This window comes from Rhea americana, unplaced genomic scaffold (assembly GCF_003343005.1).
Source record: "Rhea americana isolate MKP2758 unplaced genomic scaffold, rheAme1 scaffold_17, whole genome shotgun sequence".
Taxonomy (NCBI): Eukaryota; Metazoa; Chordata; class Aves; order Rheiformes; family Rheidae; genus Rhea; species Rhea americana.
Window position 1 is genome coordinate 4,275,472 of NW_028185816.1, and position 13,329 is coordinate 4,288,800.

At 38.1% G+C, this 13,329-nt stretch overlaps 1 protein-coding gene across 2 annotated transcripts in view; it reads left to right on the forward strand.

The window, feature by feature from the left end:
• LGR4 (leucine rich repeat containing G protein-coupled receptor 4) overlaps window positions 1–7,530 on the forward strand; it is a 44,401-nt gene extending 36,871 nt beyond the window's left edge. For both annotated transcript variants that reach the window (XM_085300886.1, XM_085300887.1), the window contains 3 exons: window positions 698–819; window positions 1,463–1,537; window positions 4,577–7,530. In XM_085300886.1, the coding sequence (XP_085157012.1) occupies window positions 698–819; window positions 1,463–1,537; window positions 4,577–5,853 (1,474 nt within the window). In that variant the 3' untranslated portion in view covers window positions 5,854–7,530. The remainder of the gene's footprint in view (window positions 1–697; window positions 820–1,462; window positions 1,538–4,576) is intronic.
• Window positions 7,531–13,329: the final 5,799 nt, after the last annotated feature.

Consider the following 13,329-nt stretch of genomic DNA (forward strand, 5'->3'; position numbering starts at 1 on the left):
TRAAGATACTGTTAATTTGTCCAAGGCCAGCAAGAGATTCTGCATCACTTTTAGGATCTGATCTCAGCAATTCTGTGGAAGTAACAGACTTTGCTTTTTATCCGTGATTGAGAATGAATGCATTGATGGCTCCTTTACAGTGATGTTCCTTATAAACATACAAGAACAGAATTGAGGAATACTGCTGGTGGTTGATATTGCAGCCTTGATTCAGAAAGATTTTTCTTGGTCTGCCATTATATCATTGTTGTCAACAGATGTCAGTTGTCAGCAATATGAATATTGAGAAGATGCATTTTTAACATTGTGGTCACCTGGGAATTAACTACACAGTTGCTGTTTTGTAAGAAAGTTATCTTGTTTGACTAGTTTTCATTTGTATAGTAATGCCACAAGCACTAGTAAGAACTTGTTTTGTATAAGGAGGAGAGTGAATAATAAAGCAAGCTAAATATAACAGAATTTTTTTGTACTCCTTGCTGCAAACGAGACTTTGATACATCACCTTTCCTTTATATTCATGGAAAAGTTCATCAGAAATGATTATAACCAATTTAATTTGAAATGGATTTTTTAGTGACTCTGACAAAAAGAGGCCTCAGTTTTAGCATTGAAGGGAGCCACCTGATGTTTCTAATAGCTGATGATCTTGGAGTTACAACAGATAACAGTGTTCATTGTTTTGCCTGTGTTTCAGGTCTCTCTCTGTGCCATATGCTTACCAGTGTTGTGCGTTTTGGGGTTGTGATTCTTATTTAAACTCTAACACTGAAGATTCTAGTCACCAAGATCAAGGGGCCATGATGGATCGTGAGAAAGGTTAGTGTTTCGTTGTACTAGAACAGGTGTATTATTTTGGGCTGTGCTAGACCAAATAACAGTATACATTGTCTTTGAGTAAGGAAATCTGGAAAAGAATGTAAATCTTTCAGAGGCAGCTTTTATAGCCCTGCGAAGAGCTTGGCAGTTGATTACAGAKGAGCAGTGCCCTGTTCTTTTAAATGTGTCCAGTTTGACAGTGTAGAATTTTCCTGTTTAAAAATGCCTTTCATTCTAAATCGCCAGGATTGTTTCTATCACTTTCCTCCAGAGCTCCTAGTAGAAAAATCCAATTAGCCTCTGCTGAGGCCAACTCCTGTTCAGACAGGGCTTGAAGTTTCTCCCTATACTGTCTAGTTTAAAGCTCAAAGATCTTTCCCTACTGATGAAGGATTTTGCTTCTTTGTTATAAAGCATTACGAGTAGCCAGGGCAGGCAGTAGCATCCTAAAAGGTTACAGCAATTTCTGCAGTGAGCCTTTGACCTTAAGTGGCAACCTAGAACAGCTCTACTTGTTAAAGGCTTGAACACTGGTGAAGTGTTAGGCCTTTTGATCTTTCAAAGGAATACTTCCATCCTAGGCAGTTTTGTTGCGTATCACTTTTTCTATGACTAATCTGTTTTTCATTTTACTCGGATACAGCTGATGCAGATGTTCTAAGAAATGATGAAAATGAGGAATTGAGGCAGACTATTATTCATTGTACACCAACAACAGGTAAACCTAATAATGTGCTTGAGCTATGCTGTGAACTTCAGGCATTGTGTTATGCAGATAACTGTGTACAGAATTACACATTTCATCCCCCCATAGTCATTCTCTACTCAGACAAAGTTTCACCAAAGCATTGTAGAATTTAATTTGATGTCAGTGAAAAGATTTGGCCCAACTTTACACACATAGCACTCTACCGGAGAGCTGCGTTAGGAAAAAGAAAAAAAAAAGTTTGTGTCCATGAGCAGGACTATAGGACTGTAATCTTCATTTGGAGCATGCTGTGTTTAATACACTCTCCCCTTGTGCTACTCTTGCCATGCATTGTCTATGGAGCAGACAGTGCATGCTTATCTCCTTCAGTGAGAAGTCAGCCTGTGCTTGAAGAATTTAGTTGGAACTGCTTTCACTGGTGTTTTAAACGAAGCTTGCGGTCTTTGCAGAAGAGAGGATGAGGAACACTCATAGTTTGTTCCCCCAGCCTTGCTATGGCAGCATTAATGGACAGCAGAGGGGCTGTTATAAGTAGCTGGAGCAGGCAGCAGCATCTCAAACTGCCGCAGATACTTCTGCAGTGAGTCTTGCTGGTGTACCAGAGCTACTCTAATTCAGAGTTGAACAGTCTAGGAGCATTGGAAGTCTTTGATTTTGAAAAGGAATATTTTTGTTCTAGGCAGCTTCATTGCTGCCCTTTTGCTTATCTTCCTTCTACTGAGAATTTCTTCCACACACGGTCCCACTCAACTACTGGAGCGCCGGCTGTGGGATTTCCTCCTTCCTCATGTTTGCCGCAGGCTCTTGAGGAGAGTCTTTATACATCTTGTATCTGCCTTCTTGCACAAACAGGAAAACATAGATGAGGGGAACAATATGCTTCCAGTTGAAGTTACTTTTGGGCGACCTGGGGTTTTCCAAACTTTGTTTCATTCTTTTCTCCTGAGCTGGTATTTTAAATCCATTATGAAGATTCATCTGTTTGCCCTTCATCTTTTGCACTAGCACCTGCTTTAGCATATAGAAAATTACGAGGATTTCTTGATCACAGCAAGAAGTCTGTGGTCAGAAGGTCAAGCACATTACAAGTGTAACTACATGATCTGAGAATTAATTTGACTGATGCTACTTACTTGCTTTTGGTCTCCTGTTCACAGAATGAAAATTAAGATGGTATATTGTATGGGTTAAATTTTTAAAGGCTTTAACTCTCTCTTTTTGCCTGTGCCAGAGATGCTGAGGCTCTAAAAGGAATAAAGAGCTTGTTTTACAAGTTTAAAATTTGCCTTGTTTTTCCACCAGCCCCTCCCATACTAACAACTTATTTTCTAGTCCTTATGTCCTCTGGTCATAAGTAGGACACTCCACCCACGATGTAACTTCTGAATCACTGCTCATCTAGTAGATCCACTTTTCACTTTGCCTAATGGCAGGAGTGGATTGCTAATCAGTGGCACTCTAATAATATATCACTGAAAGCAGCAAAACTCATCATTCCTAGTATGAATTTCTCCCCTACTTATGAAGTATGTGTTTCCCTGGATAGGTTGGGAATGTTGGTGGGAGAGTAGATGAAGTTTTAACTATAAGAGTAGTTAAATGTTATGAGAAAGACAKGAAGATGTGGTAGGTTTTGCTCTTTGTCTAGAGATACCTCATTGTGCTGTTACTAGAAAACAGACTTCAAGCTGGTTTTGGAAATACTGAGTTCACACTTCTAAATCTCCCAAGTAGGAAATATACTCAGATTAGCAGATTTTGCTGTATCATGTTAATGTACTTTAATGATCTAGTGATGATCTTTTACTCTGGGGTACCTGCAAAAAAAGGGACTTTACAGCTGATTTTACTGGTCTAATAATCTAGTTAGCAGCATTATTTCTTGGCCAGAAATAAAGCTTGCTCATTTAAACAAGCAACAAAAAAGATTCTTTTTCGCCTTGGCAGTTCAGTTATTCCTGGTAGTGGCTTTAAGCCTTGGAAGATGCTCAGCAGTTGCTGTGCCAGTCAGCATTTGGAGTGGGCTGTATTTACCTTTCCTCTGCCTAAACGGGGAATGTGAGCTGTGCRGAGCCTCAAGTCCGCGGGCTCCTCCTGCCCCTGCCGGGGCCAGGGCTGCCTCAGCCGGGCTCGCCGCTCTGTCGTGAGCCCGCGGTGGCCGCAGCACAGGAGTTGTTCTGCTTCGTCCGCAGCTCGTGGAGTGCCTCATTCCATGGCCAGACCCTCCCTTACTGTGTTAGGACAATTAGCAGTTCCTAATGGGGATGAAGGAGAGGTTAAAGTCTTCTAATTGTTACATAAAAGCAGTGGGATTTTCCTATGGCATAAGTAGCAATTAGAAGGGTAAGGAGGATATAGTGATTTTTTTCCTTGTCTCTCCTTGTATTTTGCCTGTTACACATTCTATTATTTAAGCTTTTTACCACTGCATTCTTCAACTCAGTGGCAAATGAAGAAAAACCATTTTCCCTGTGTGCCTTTCTAGGCTTACAATGCCTTTCATCAACAAAGAAAGGAGGAAAATAAAAGAAACTTGTGGTGAAATTCCTGCTCCTATTAAAGCCAATAAATCGAATTTGTCARCTGTTTTACAGATGTTTCCTTGTGACCAAAAGCTACTCCGGAAGGCATGTTTGTGAATTATTTTTTGAGAGAGCAGTTTTTAAAAAATCCTTTCCCCTTAAAAGTTGATTGTGAATATTTGTTTTTACTTCATTAACAACTTGGTTTATAAAGTGTAAAATCAAAAGGAAGAAAAAATATTTAGGTGGCATTAATAAAAGCTATTTTGAGTAGCTAAAAGGTAATTAAGTTTGTTTGTACAGAGTATTCTCAAGTGACCATTCATTGCAGTAATTATTATTTCAGGCATAATTAATTAGTAAATAGCTTCAGCAGAATAGTTTACTTTCAGCTGCCCTATTTAGCAGTTCAGCTAGGTACTCTAATCATGAATTAATGAGGAGTGCTGTTGTAATACCTTTTAAAATCTTGCTTATTAAGGCCCGATTTACTTTTTCCTAAGTTGGTTGTGCTTTTTTCTTCTAGGTGCTTTCAAGCCTTGTGAATATTTGCTGGGAAGCTGGATGATTCGACTTACTGTCTGGTTTATTTTTTTGGTTGCTTTGTTCTTCAACCTACTTGTCATGTTAACAATATTTGCATCTTGTAGTCCATTGCCATCCTCCAAACTGTTCATAGGCTTGATTTCTGTCTCTAACTTATTTATGGGAGTCTATACTGGTATTTTAACTTTTCTGGATGCTGTCTCTTGGGGGAGATTTGCTGAATTTGGCATATGGTGGGAAACAGGCAGTGGTTGCAGAGTTGCTGGGTTTCTTGCAGTCTTTTCATCAGAAGGTGCCATTTTTTTCCTGATGTTGGCAGCTGTTGAACGGAGCTTCTCTGCGAAGGAGATAATTAAAAAGGGGAAAAGCAATCGCCAAAAACAATTTCAAATTGCTGCAGTTTTTGCTTTCCTGTGTGCTATGGTAGCAGGATGCTTACCACTCCTTCATAAAGCAGAGTATTCAGCGTCACCCCTTTGCTTGCCCTTCCCCACTGGAGAAACACCTTCGTTAGGTTTCACAGTAACTTTAGTGCTGCTGAATTCATTAGCATTTTTGTTAATGGCTATTATCTACACTAAACTGTATTGCAACTTGGAGAAAGAGGACCTCTCCGAAAACTCTCAGTCCAGCATGATTAAGCATGTCGCTTGGCTAATCTTCACGAATTGCATCTTTTTCTGCCCTGTTGCGTTTTTCTCGTTTGCACCATTGATCACTGCAATTTCTATCAGCCCTGAAATAATGAAGTCTGTTACTTTGATATTTTTTCCATTACCTGCTTGCCTGAACCCAGTTCTGTACGTATTCTTCAATCCAAAGTTCAAGGAGGACTGGAAGTTGCTCAGACGTCACATGACCAGGAAGAGCGGAGCAGTAGCAATTTCCGTCAATACTCAAGGGGGCTGCACGACACAGGATTTCTACTATGACTGTGGCATGTACACGCATTTGCAGGGTAACGTCACCGTGTGTGAATGTTGCGAGTCGCTCCTTTTGTCCAAGCCTGTCCCATGTAAACATTTAATAAAATCCCACAGCTGCCCCACGCTGGCAGTAGTGCCTTGCCAAAGGCCGGACGGCTACTGGTCGGACTGTGGCACCCAGTCAGCCCACTCCGATTACGCRGACGAAGACGACTCTTTCGTGTCGGACAGTTCAGACCAAGTGCAGGCCTGCGGGCGTGCGTGTTTCTACCAAAGCCGAGGATTCCCTTTGGTTCGTTATGCCTACAACATACCAAGAATTAAGGACTGAAAGGCTTTGCCATCAGCTGTYCTAAGGAAAAGGTGTATAATGCTTCATAGACGGTTACCTGTTCTGACCTTTCCACCAGGAAGCACTTTYGTAATCGTTTTTTTATGTCATTTGTAAAGAAGGGAAGCGGGCAGTAATTTCTTGAGCCATACATTTTAAAATAATAAATTGCCCTGACTGTAAATAATTGGTAAACCAAATTTGTTACCTGGTATTTTTACTCTTTGCAAGCAATAGTGGTTTCCTTTATACAGTTTCTAAATGCTGAAGGTCTCTTTCTGTGTTGTACTCCAGTTGTTTTTTGCTTCTGCTGTTGGCAAGGTAAGTTGTTGGGTTTTTTTTCTTCCTACCAAAGCACAATATAAAGGACAGCTGTTAACATAAAAGATACTATTTTTAAGTGTGACTTTTCTATAATAAAGCAATCAACTCTGTTGCTAGCTTTGTATAGTGTATTCAGCACTGAATCTCAGGATGAATTTTACTGCAGGGCCAAAAAAGGGATTAATTCTCCCATACAGAACTGTGAGAGTGATACAGGAACACCATATTTGTTTTATATTTCAGGACAGAATTCAATTAAAGATTTTATTTCTAATAGAAGTACTTACAATCTGCAATATCTGCAGACTCAATGAAATAAGAATATTAACAGCTGTCAGGAATAATAGGGTTGAACACATTTTTCAGTGATGATGCATTGCTTCAGGTGAATCATGACACCCTCCTTCAGTATTATGCAGTAAGGTCCTGCTGTTGGAAGAAATACCGATGGGTCAGATGGTACATCAGCAGTGCTGTCAGTGTATGCAGCTCATGTTTATAGGAAAAGACTGGCTAATGCTTCACCATCTGTTGAATGCTAGTGCACCCAACAATATCTGTGAATAGACTGGGATTTTAGCAAACGGAGGGACAACAGAAAGCAATTTTGCAATAAAATAAATGTTTTTGCCAATTATTTTACTAAGAGTTAAGTACACTGTGTGGAGTCACTGATTTTCATGTAAATCAGTGAATTATTTTAAACCATTTAAGTCCTGAGGCTGAAATCATTTAACTACAATCAGTGATTCATTTATCTATATTTAGCTTGAAATCTGATCAATAAAGTTATGAATGCATGATCAAGTAATTACGTATGTTTCTTGAGCAATACATAAAATCAAGAGCAAATTCACTGCCATCCCAGCTACTCTGGAGACATTCTTGTTAAGATTTAAAGCTAGATTGCTGTTTTGAGAATTAAACTGTATATACTGTTCATATGATGAATTTTTATCTTTGTATTGTAAATTATTTGATAGAACACATGATGGGAAATGTGGCTTCAGTTCATTTTGTTAATTAAAGCTACCTCCTAAAATATAGTGGCTGCCAGTAGCAGAATGTTTAAAATGTGGTTTATATACTTTTTGCATTGTAAATAGACATGGTTGTATATTGTCACTGTAATAAAAACAGAATCCTTGTATATCAAAATCATGTAGTTTGTACAAAGTATGGGAGGATTATTTACTGTATGCTGTTAATTTTGTAAGCCAAAATATTCACATGTAAAAACAGAACAAAACCACCCTAGAGTTGTTCATTCTTATCTTTACACTCGTAAATATTACATCTGCAATTAGCATGGAATGTTACAGAGAAAGCAAATAAAGGGTACATGAATACTGATTGTTATTTATCTCCATTTTTAAAAGTTAAGATCAAAAATGATGCAGATAGATTAAAAAAAAAAATGTTGATGATTGTGTGTCATCTGCTTTCCACTACATGTGGTTAGAGTTTYGGGAAAGAATTGCCAGCAAAATAAGGGTTGCCAATTTTATATGTGGATTTATGATCTCAGACTAATGCTGACTGTAGACATGCAGGATGTTAAAACATTGAGATGTGCTTGCTGTCTTAGAAAGTGAGTTCTTAAATGAAAAAAAAAGAAAAAAGTAGAAGAAAAAAAGACATCMTTACATATAGAATTTAAGTTCAAATGATTTTAGTATGGCTTTGCAAGTCATCCAGATTCTAATTTTATTTTAAAAACTGTTACCATGCCAAGAAAAAAAATTTTTGTTTAAGTCTTAGTTTTGTGAGATTCACATAGTCTGTTCCACACTCCCTCAGTTGGCCGATTAGTCACAGGTAACAAATAAAGGAACATAAATTTCACACGCTATCTTAYAGCGATTAGAGAAGGAAAGCCAACTATCAAGCTTTCAAAAAATCTGTTGTATTTTCAAACAGTATTATTGGGTATGGGTTTATTTCTCCTCTGTTTTACAAATGAGTCTTCACTGAAATGCTGTTAAAATTGTCAAATTCTAGTATTTTGTTCTAAATTGGTATTTTCAGAATTGTAATTATGTTAATAGTTAACTTGTAATGCAGTTAGTCCAGTGTCTTTCAACATATGCAGGTTCTGTTTACAGGCAGAGGTGAAGGAATACAGCCAAGAGCAACTCAAATCAATACATCAAGAAAYAATGCTGCAAAACTTATCATCATCTTATATCCAGCAACAGAGGATAATCGTATAAGGAGAACTTGGAGAAATCCAGCCAACAGGTACCGAATAACTTGGGGTCTAATGTTCAAATGTTCGCAGTTGCAACAGAATGTTCTGATCAGTAATATGTGGGGTTTTTTCAGTTAACTCTGTGCAAGTGATTTTCAGAATTAACTCTTGGGCAGCTGCCTTCCTAGCTAAACAAAGCTTCCTAATTTCAGGTTTGATATTGAAGCAACTGAAAGCTTGGGAAGTTAAGCCCTTCTTGGGTGTCTACAGGAAATAAATCCTCTGATTTCCTAAAGTCTAAAGCTAGCTGAAACTGTCCTTGTAGTGACAACATCAATTACCTTCTTTCTAAACCTGCTAAACCACTGTTGTATCTGAGCCCTACGAGTGGATTTAGCATGCAAAAAGAATTGGCTGGTGACTTTGAAAAAAGGAAAATTTTGAGTAAGCAGAGGATCTTTTTCTTTCCTCATTTCTATCTGCTGATTTAAGAAAGCAGCTTACTGCAGGGGGGAGAGGCAAAAAAAAGCTGCTAACAGTTGTTGCTAAGCTATTTCCCTTCATTAAAAGTAGTTTCATATGGACAGCTATTAGTCTGCTCTACTGAAGTATTTGAGTGAGTTCTTTTAATTCAAAACAGAGCCTTTTATTCTCTCAAAAACAGTACAGCTAATTGGCAGCTCTTGAGTCTGTATCCCTTTCCCTCTTTTTCATTTCTTTCCAGCAGAATTTCCTGTGTTTAATCATGCAGTTACTCAGAAATTTCGAAGTTATACAAAAGATTTTTTATTCAATAACTCTTTTGACTTCGATTATTAATTTAAAATACTAGCTTGTAAATTAAARCAAAGTTTAAAATAATGTACATTGTTTCATATATATTCAGTTTAATAATTTTTCATTACAGAGATGCTTTTGATCTTTTTACTGCTAACATGAGTTTATTTTTTAGCAAGAGTTTTTTATATTACCTTTCATATATTGAACAATAGAATCTTACCAGTTCACTCTTAGGACTAAGTCCAGCTAAGCAGGTTTTAGAAAATTTGGAAGTGAATGGAAACTAAAAGGGGATAATGCATCAGAAATTCCTGTGTTTTGTTTACTGCTGTATACAAGAGGATAAAAGGACACATTTCATATGTTGCATTCATGGCATTACACTTCTGTTAACTGTCATTGTTTAGGTTTTACTTAAGCAATACTAGTTAAAGGTCATTGCAGCATTTACAATAAAATTGCTTATATTTGAGGGTAGCAAAATATGAGGTGTGTCAYTGGATTCTGGTAACAAAAGCATAACCTTACAAGTATTGTTTGAAAACTTCAGCCAGAAAATGAATGAGTAAATTTGTTAGTAACTAGAGTTTTAATAGTGATGACTAGAGTAAAGAGTGCATAAGCAAAAACTGGCTATAGAAGTCAAGGCTGTTCAAAAGCAGCAGGGCTGTGGTCTCCAAGTGATTAAAAAACAGATACTTTTGGCTTGAATATRAGGTGAAATCAAGCCAACTGAGTTGAGTGGGGATTCTGCTGTTGATTCAAAGATGGGATCTTATGATAAATGTTCCTTAGAGTTCTTGCGCATGCCCCAGAGGAATTCTCATCTTCTCAGGGCTGCGCATCTTGAAAGAAGACCATTCGTCTTCAAACCAGAGAAGCTGCACTCGGGTTAGTAGTGGGTCAAGTGTAATGCAGAGGTGAGAATACACTGTAAGGTGGAGGAAAATTGAAGGAATCTTAAAATTGCTCTAATTTACAGTCTCTAATAAGAGGAATTACAATGCAGGCACAAAACCAGTCAACAGAATGGAATCGGCTGTGCTCCTTCAGTTCTGATAATGAGTATAGGGCCAAGCAGCTTTCTTCKTCATGTACATGTCTGCTGTACCACGTGTTTTTCCCCACACTGGGAGATCTGAAAATGTGGGAAGACTTACTAGACTTCTTAGATTTGACTAAATTTAGTTCAAAAGTATTTTTTTTACTCAGATTTAAAATTTAAACATACCTTTTTCATAAATTTATGCTTAGTTGATATCAACACACTTAAGGCATGCTGTCTATGCCTTAATTTGTGGCTAAATTTAGTAGTTTTCTTAGTAGGATTATTTTTATACTTTTTGTTTGTTAAGAATGCTATATATGAAAGCAATTTTATTCTTTTTGTTAAATCTGATTAACATTAATGTAGCTAAACTGAGGGGTTTCCTTCTGATGGCCCTTCTGCTTCTCTGAGGCTGAGCTATTCTGATTAAAGTTGAATTTCTAATAAATTTAAGTATTCCATTAAAAAAATTGACATTCAGAATAATTAATTTGTGTGTAGAATTTAATTCATTTCTGTTTCAAAGCCGTAAGATTACTTTCTCAATGTATTTTCTGTGTAAATGRTTTTTCCAAATACTGTGGATCACAGTTAGGGATTACTCTGAACAGACAGAATGTGCTCTGACTGAATTTAACTCCATGCTGCTAAAAAGCTTAATGTATTTATTCCATAATCTATACAGAATAGTGTATGATGGTGCTGACTGAGTTAGCACAGAAAACTGAATGTAGTTTTTGTTGTTTCCTTGGTGAGAAATTAAGCCTGTCTTTCACAGCTGTAACAACCATATGTTTTCTGTGACAACTTTTGTGCTTCATCGTGTCAATTTGGCTCATAGGCTTCAGTGCTATTGGTACTTAAACATTACTGTGGCAAATGGTTTTTTAGCTAGTCTTTCCTGAGTTCACAGAATTAAAATTTTGCCATGAAGCATGTCCTTGTAATGTGTCTTAGTCTGCTTGTCAGTCTTTTGGCCACAGAAAATAGTCTCTGAAACTTCACCGCTGTGCACAGCGCCTGCAGTAGTGTATCCAAACATGCAACATCACCATTATAATGCTTAGTGTTTTACAAACATTGGGATCTCATCTTGCTTATTGTAGGAATTAGGGCACAGTGACTGTGGAACTGGCAGAGACACTTGGCTTGGCTGCGTGTTGGCCCACACTGTAAGAGGAGGAATAATGACAGCGGTATGGTGCACCTTTGCTTCTCTTCAAAGCTGGGTGCTTCTGCCTTTCCAGAGGCCATGCTTTCATTCCCCCAAAGGTGCACTGGCTTTTGCTGTCCTGTTTTGTCAGTCCTGAAACATAAACTTGTACCTTGTCACATTATTACGGCTTGCATTGAACTCTTAATAAAAGCTGTTGGTCCATCATAGTCTTCAGGAAGCAAGGCTGAAACAGTAGCAGGATATAAACACTTTTCTTTTGTAAAGGTAGGTGATATTTCTGTACTTGAATCCTCTGGAAATTACCTTATTGTATATAATTCTCAATAAGCAGTTTTCTTATGGAGGAAGAGGAGAACTCAAATGTTTGTATTTAGCAAATTGCTACTGGCTGCTGCCTTACCTTGAGACAGCCATTTCATCAAGGGAAGAATTTCTGCTGTAGGTAGCGGACGTCGCTTCCACGTTTGTTTCTGGCCAGCATGGGTGAGCAGTTGTGGAGATTAATCAGAAGTGAGAGAGAACTGGTGCAGTAAAATACTTGTGTCCTCAGTTCCATCAGACAGGACGTGTATAAAAAAGTTAAGACTCTTGCCATTCTTTGTTATGAAACAGGGCTTTAAGGTCACAGGAGGTTGTCAAGCCTTTGTAAGATGTTTTAGAATTATCTTGGACAGCACCCTGTTRATATACTTGCAGTTTTTATGCCTGCTGTGATATGAAGCTTTGCTTTGTGCTGCTTGTTTAGCCATTTAGTAAACTTTTTTTTTAACTTTCTAGCTGCATCCAGCACACACACAGATGTTAATGTAAAACCACAGATGGTTTATGTTTAACAAAGTTGAGAAGCTGAGGCATTGTGTAGTGCACCTTGTATCCTAAGACCTCAGTCTGATTTGAGATTTTTGTGTGTATGTGTTTTTAAACTCTGGCATGAAATTTAGCTTCTTCTGCCATTTTTTTCAAATGTTCGCCAACATTTGAAATAGCTTTAATTATTTTAATAGGTGTAATTTGTTGCCTGTTTGAGATAGTAGCTAGTAATACCTGAGTCTTTATTTGATGATGATGATGAGCTCAACAACCTACCACAAGTGTGTGGAATTAATTTACATTATGAGGCTCAAGGTGCTGCACAGTGATGTAGTCAATATAATAGAAGTGCTTTGATCAGAGATTCAGTCAGGCCTTTTTTGTATTTTTCAGATGGCTAGAGAACTGTTCCAGGTAATCGGCTATAGGGTAATATTTGGATTTTCCTTATGGAACCGTGAGGAATTTCTCCAAGGTGCAAGAGAGAAGGAGAAATGGGAGAGAGAGAAATCGATCTAACTCTTCTGCAGAGAAAAGTAACTGACTGGTGCCCCCAAAGCTAGCCCTAAGCAACACCATCTTCCCGTGTATCATTTGGAGATTCTTTAGAACTGAATTAATGAGAGCTGCAGTTTCTCCCACCTCACCAGTATTCATTTTAGGTGGTGTCAAGATACAAATAATGCTAACACTGGCTTAGTGGCCATTTATATCATTATGAGCCAGGGAACTTAAATTTTTTGTGGCAAGTCAAATGCAAAAAATGTCACCAACGACTTTTCCATTTGAGACAAAGCATATTTCATATTGCTGCTTATTTTACACTTTTCTATACATTGGAAATATTTCTTGTTAAACCTGCCTCCCTCGAGGATCTTGTCAAGCAATACCAATACACCCACYGCTTCACACTTACAAAGTTTGTAATTGCAGTTCTCCATCAGCTGCAGAGAAGTGAGGRGGTGGGGACAGAGGATCGCCGTGAGGGAAAGAGGCACCATCACCCTTTCAGGGCTGTGTGTGCAGGGAGGAGAAACATTCAGCAGTACTTAAAACCAGAAATAATATTTTTGGTGTGAGGGCTGCCACGGCAAGTTTCACCCGTCACTGCTAGGTCCACGCAAGGCGCACTGGCGGCCAGTGAAG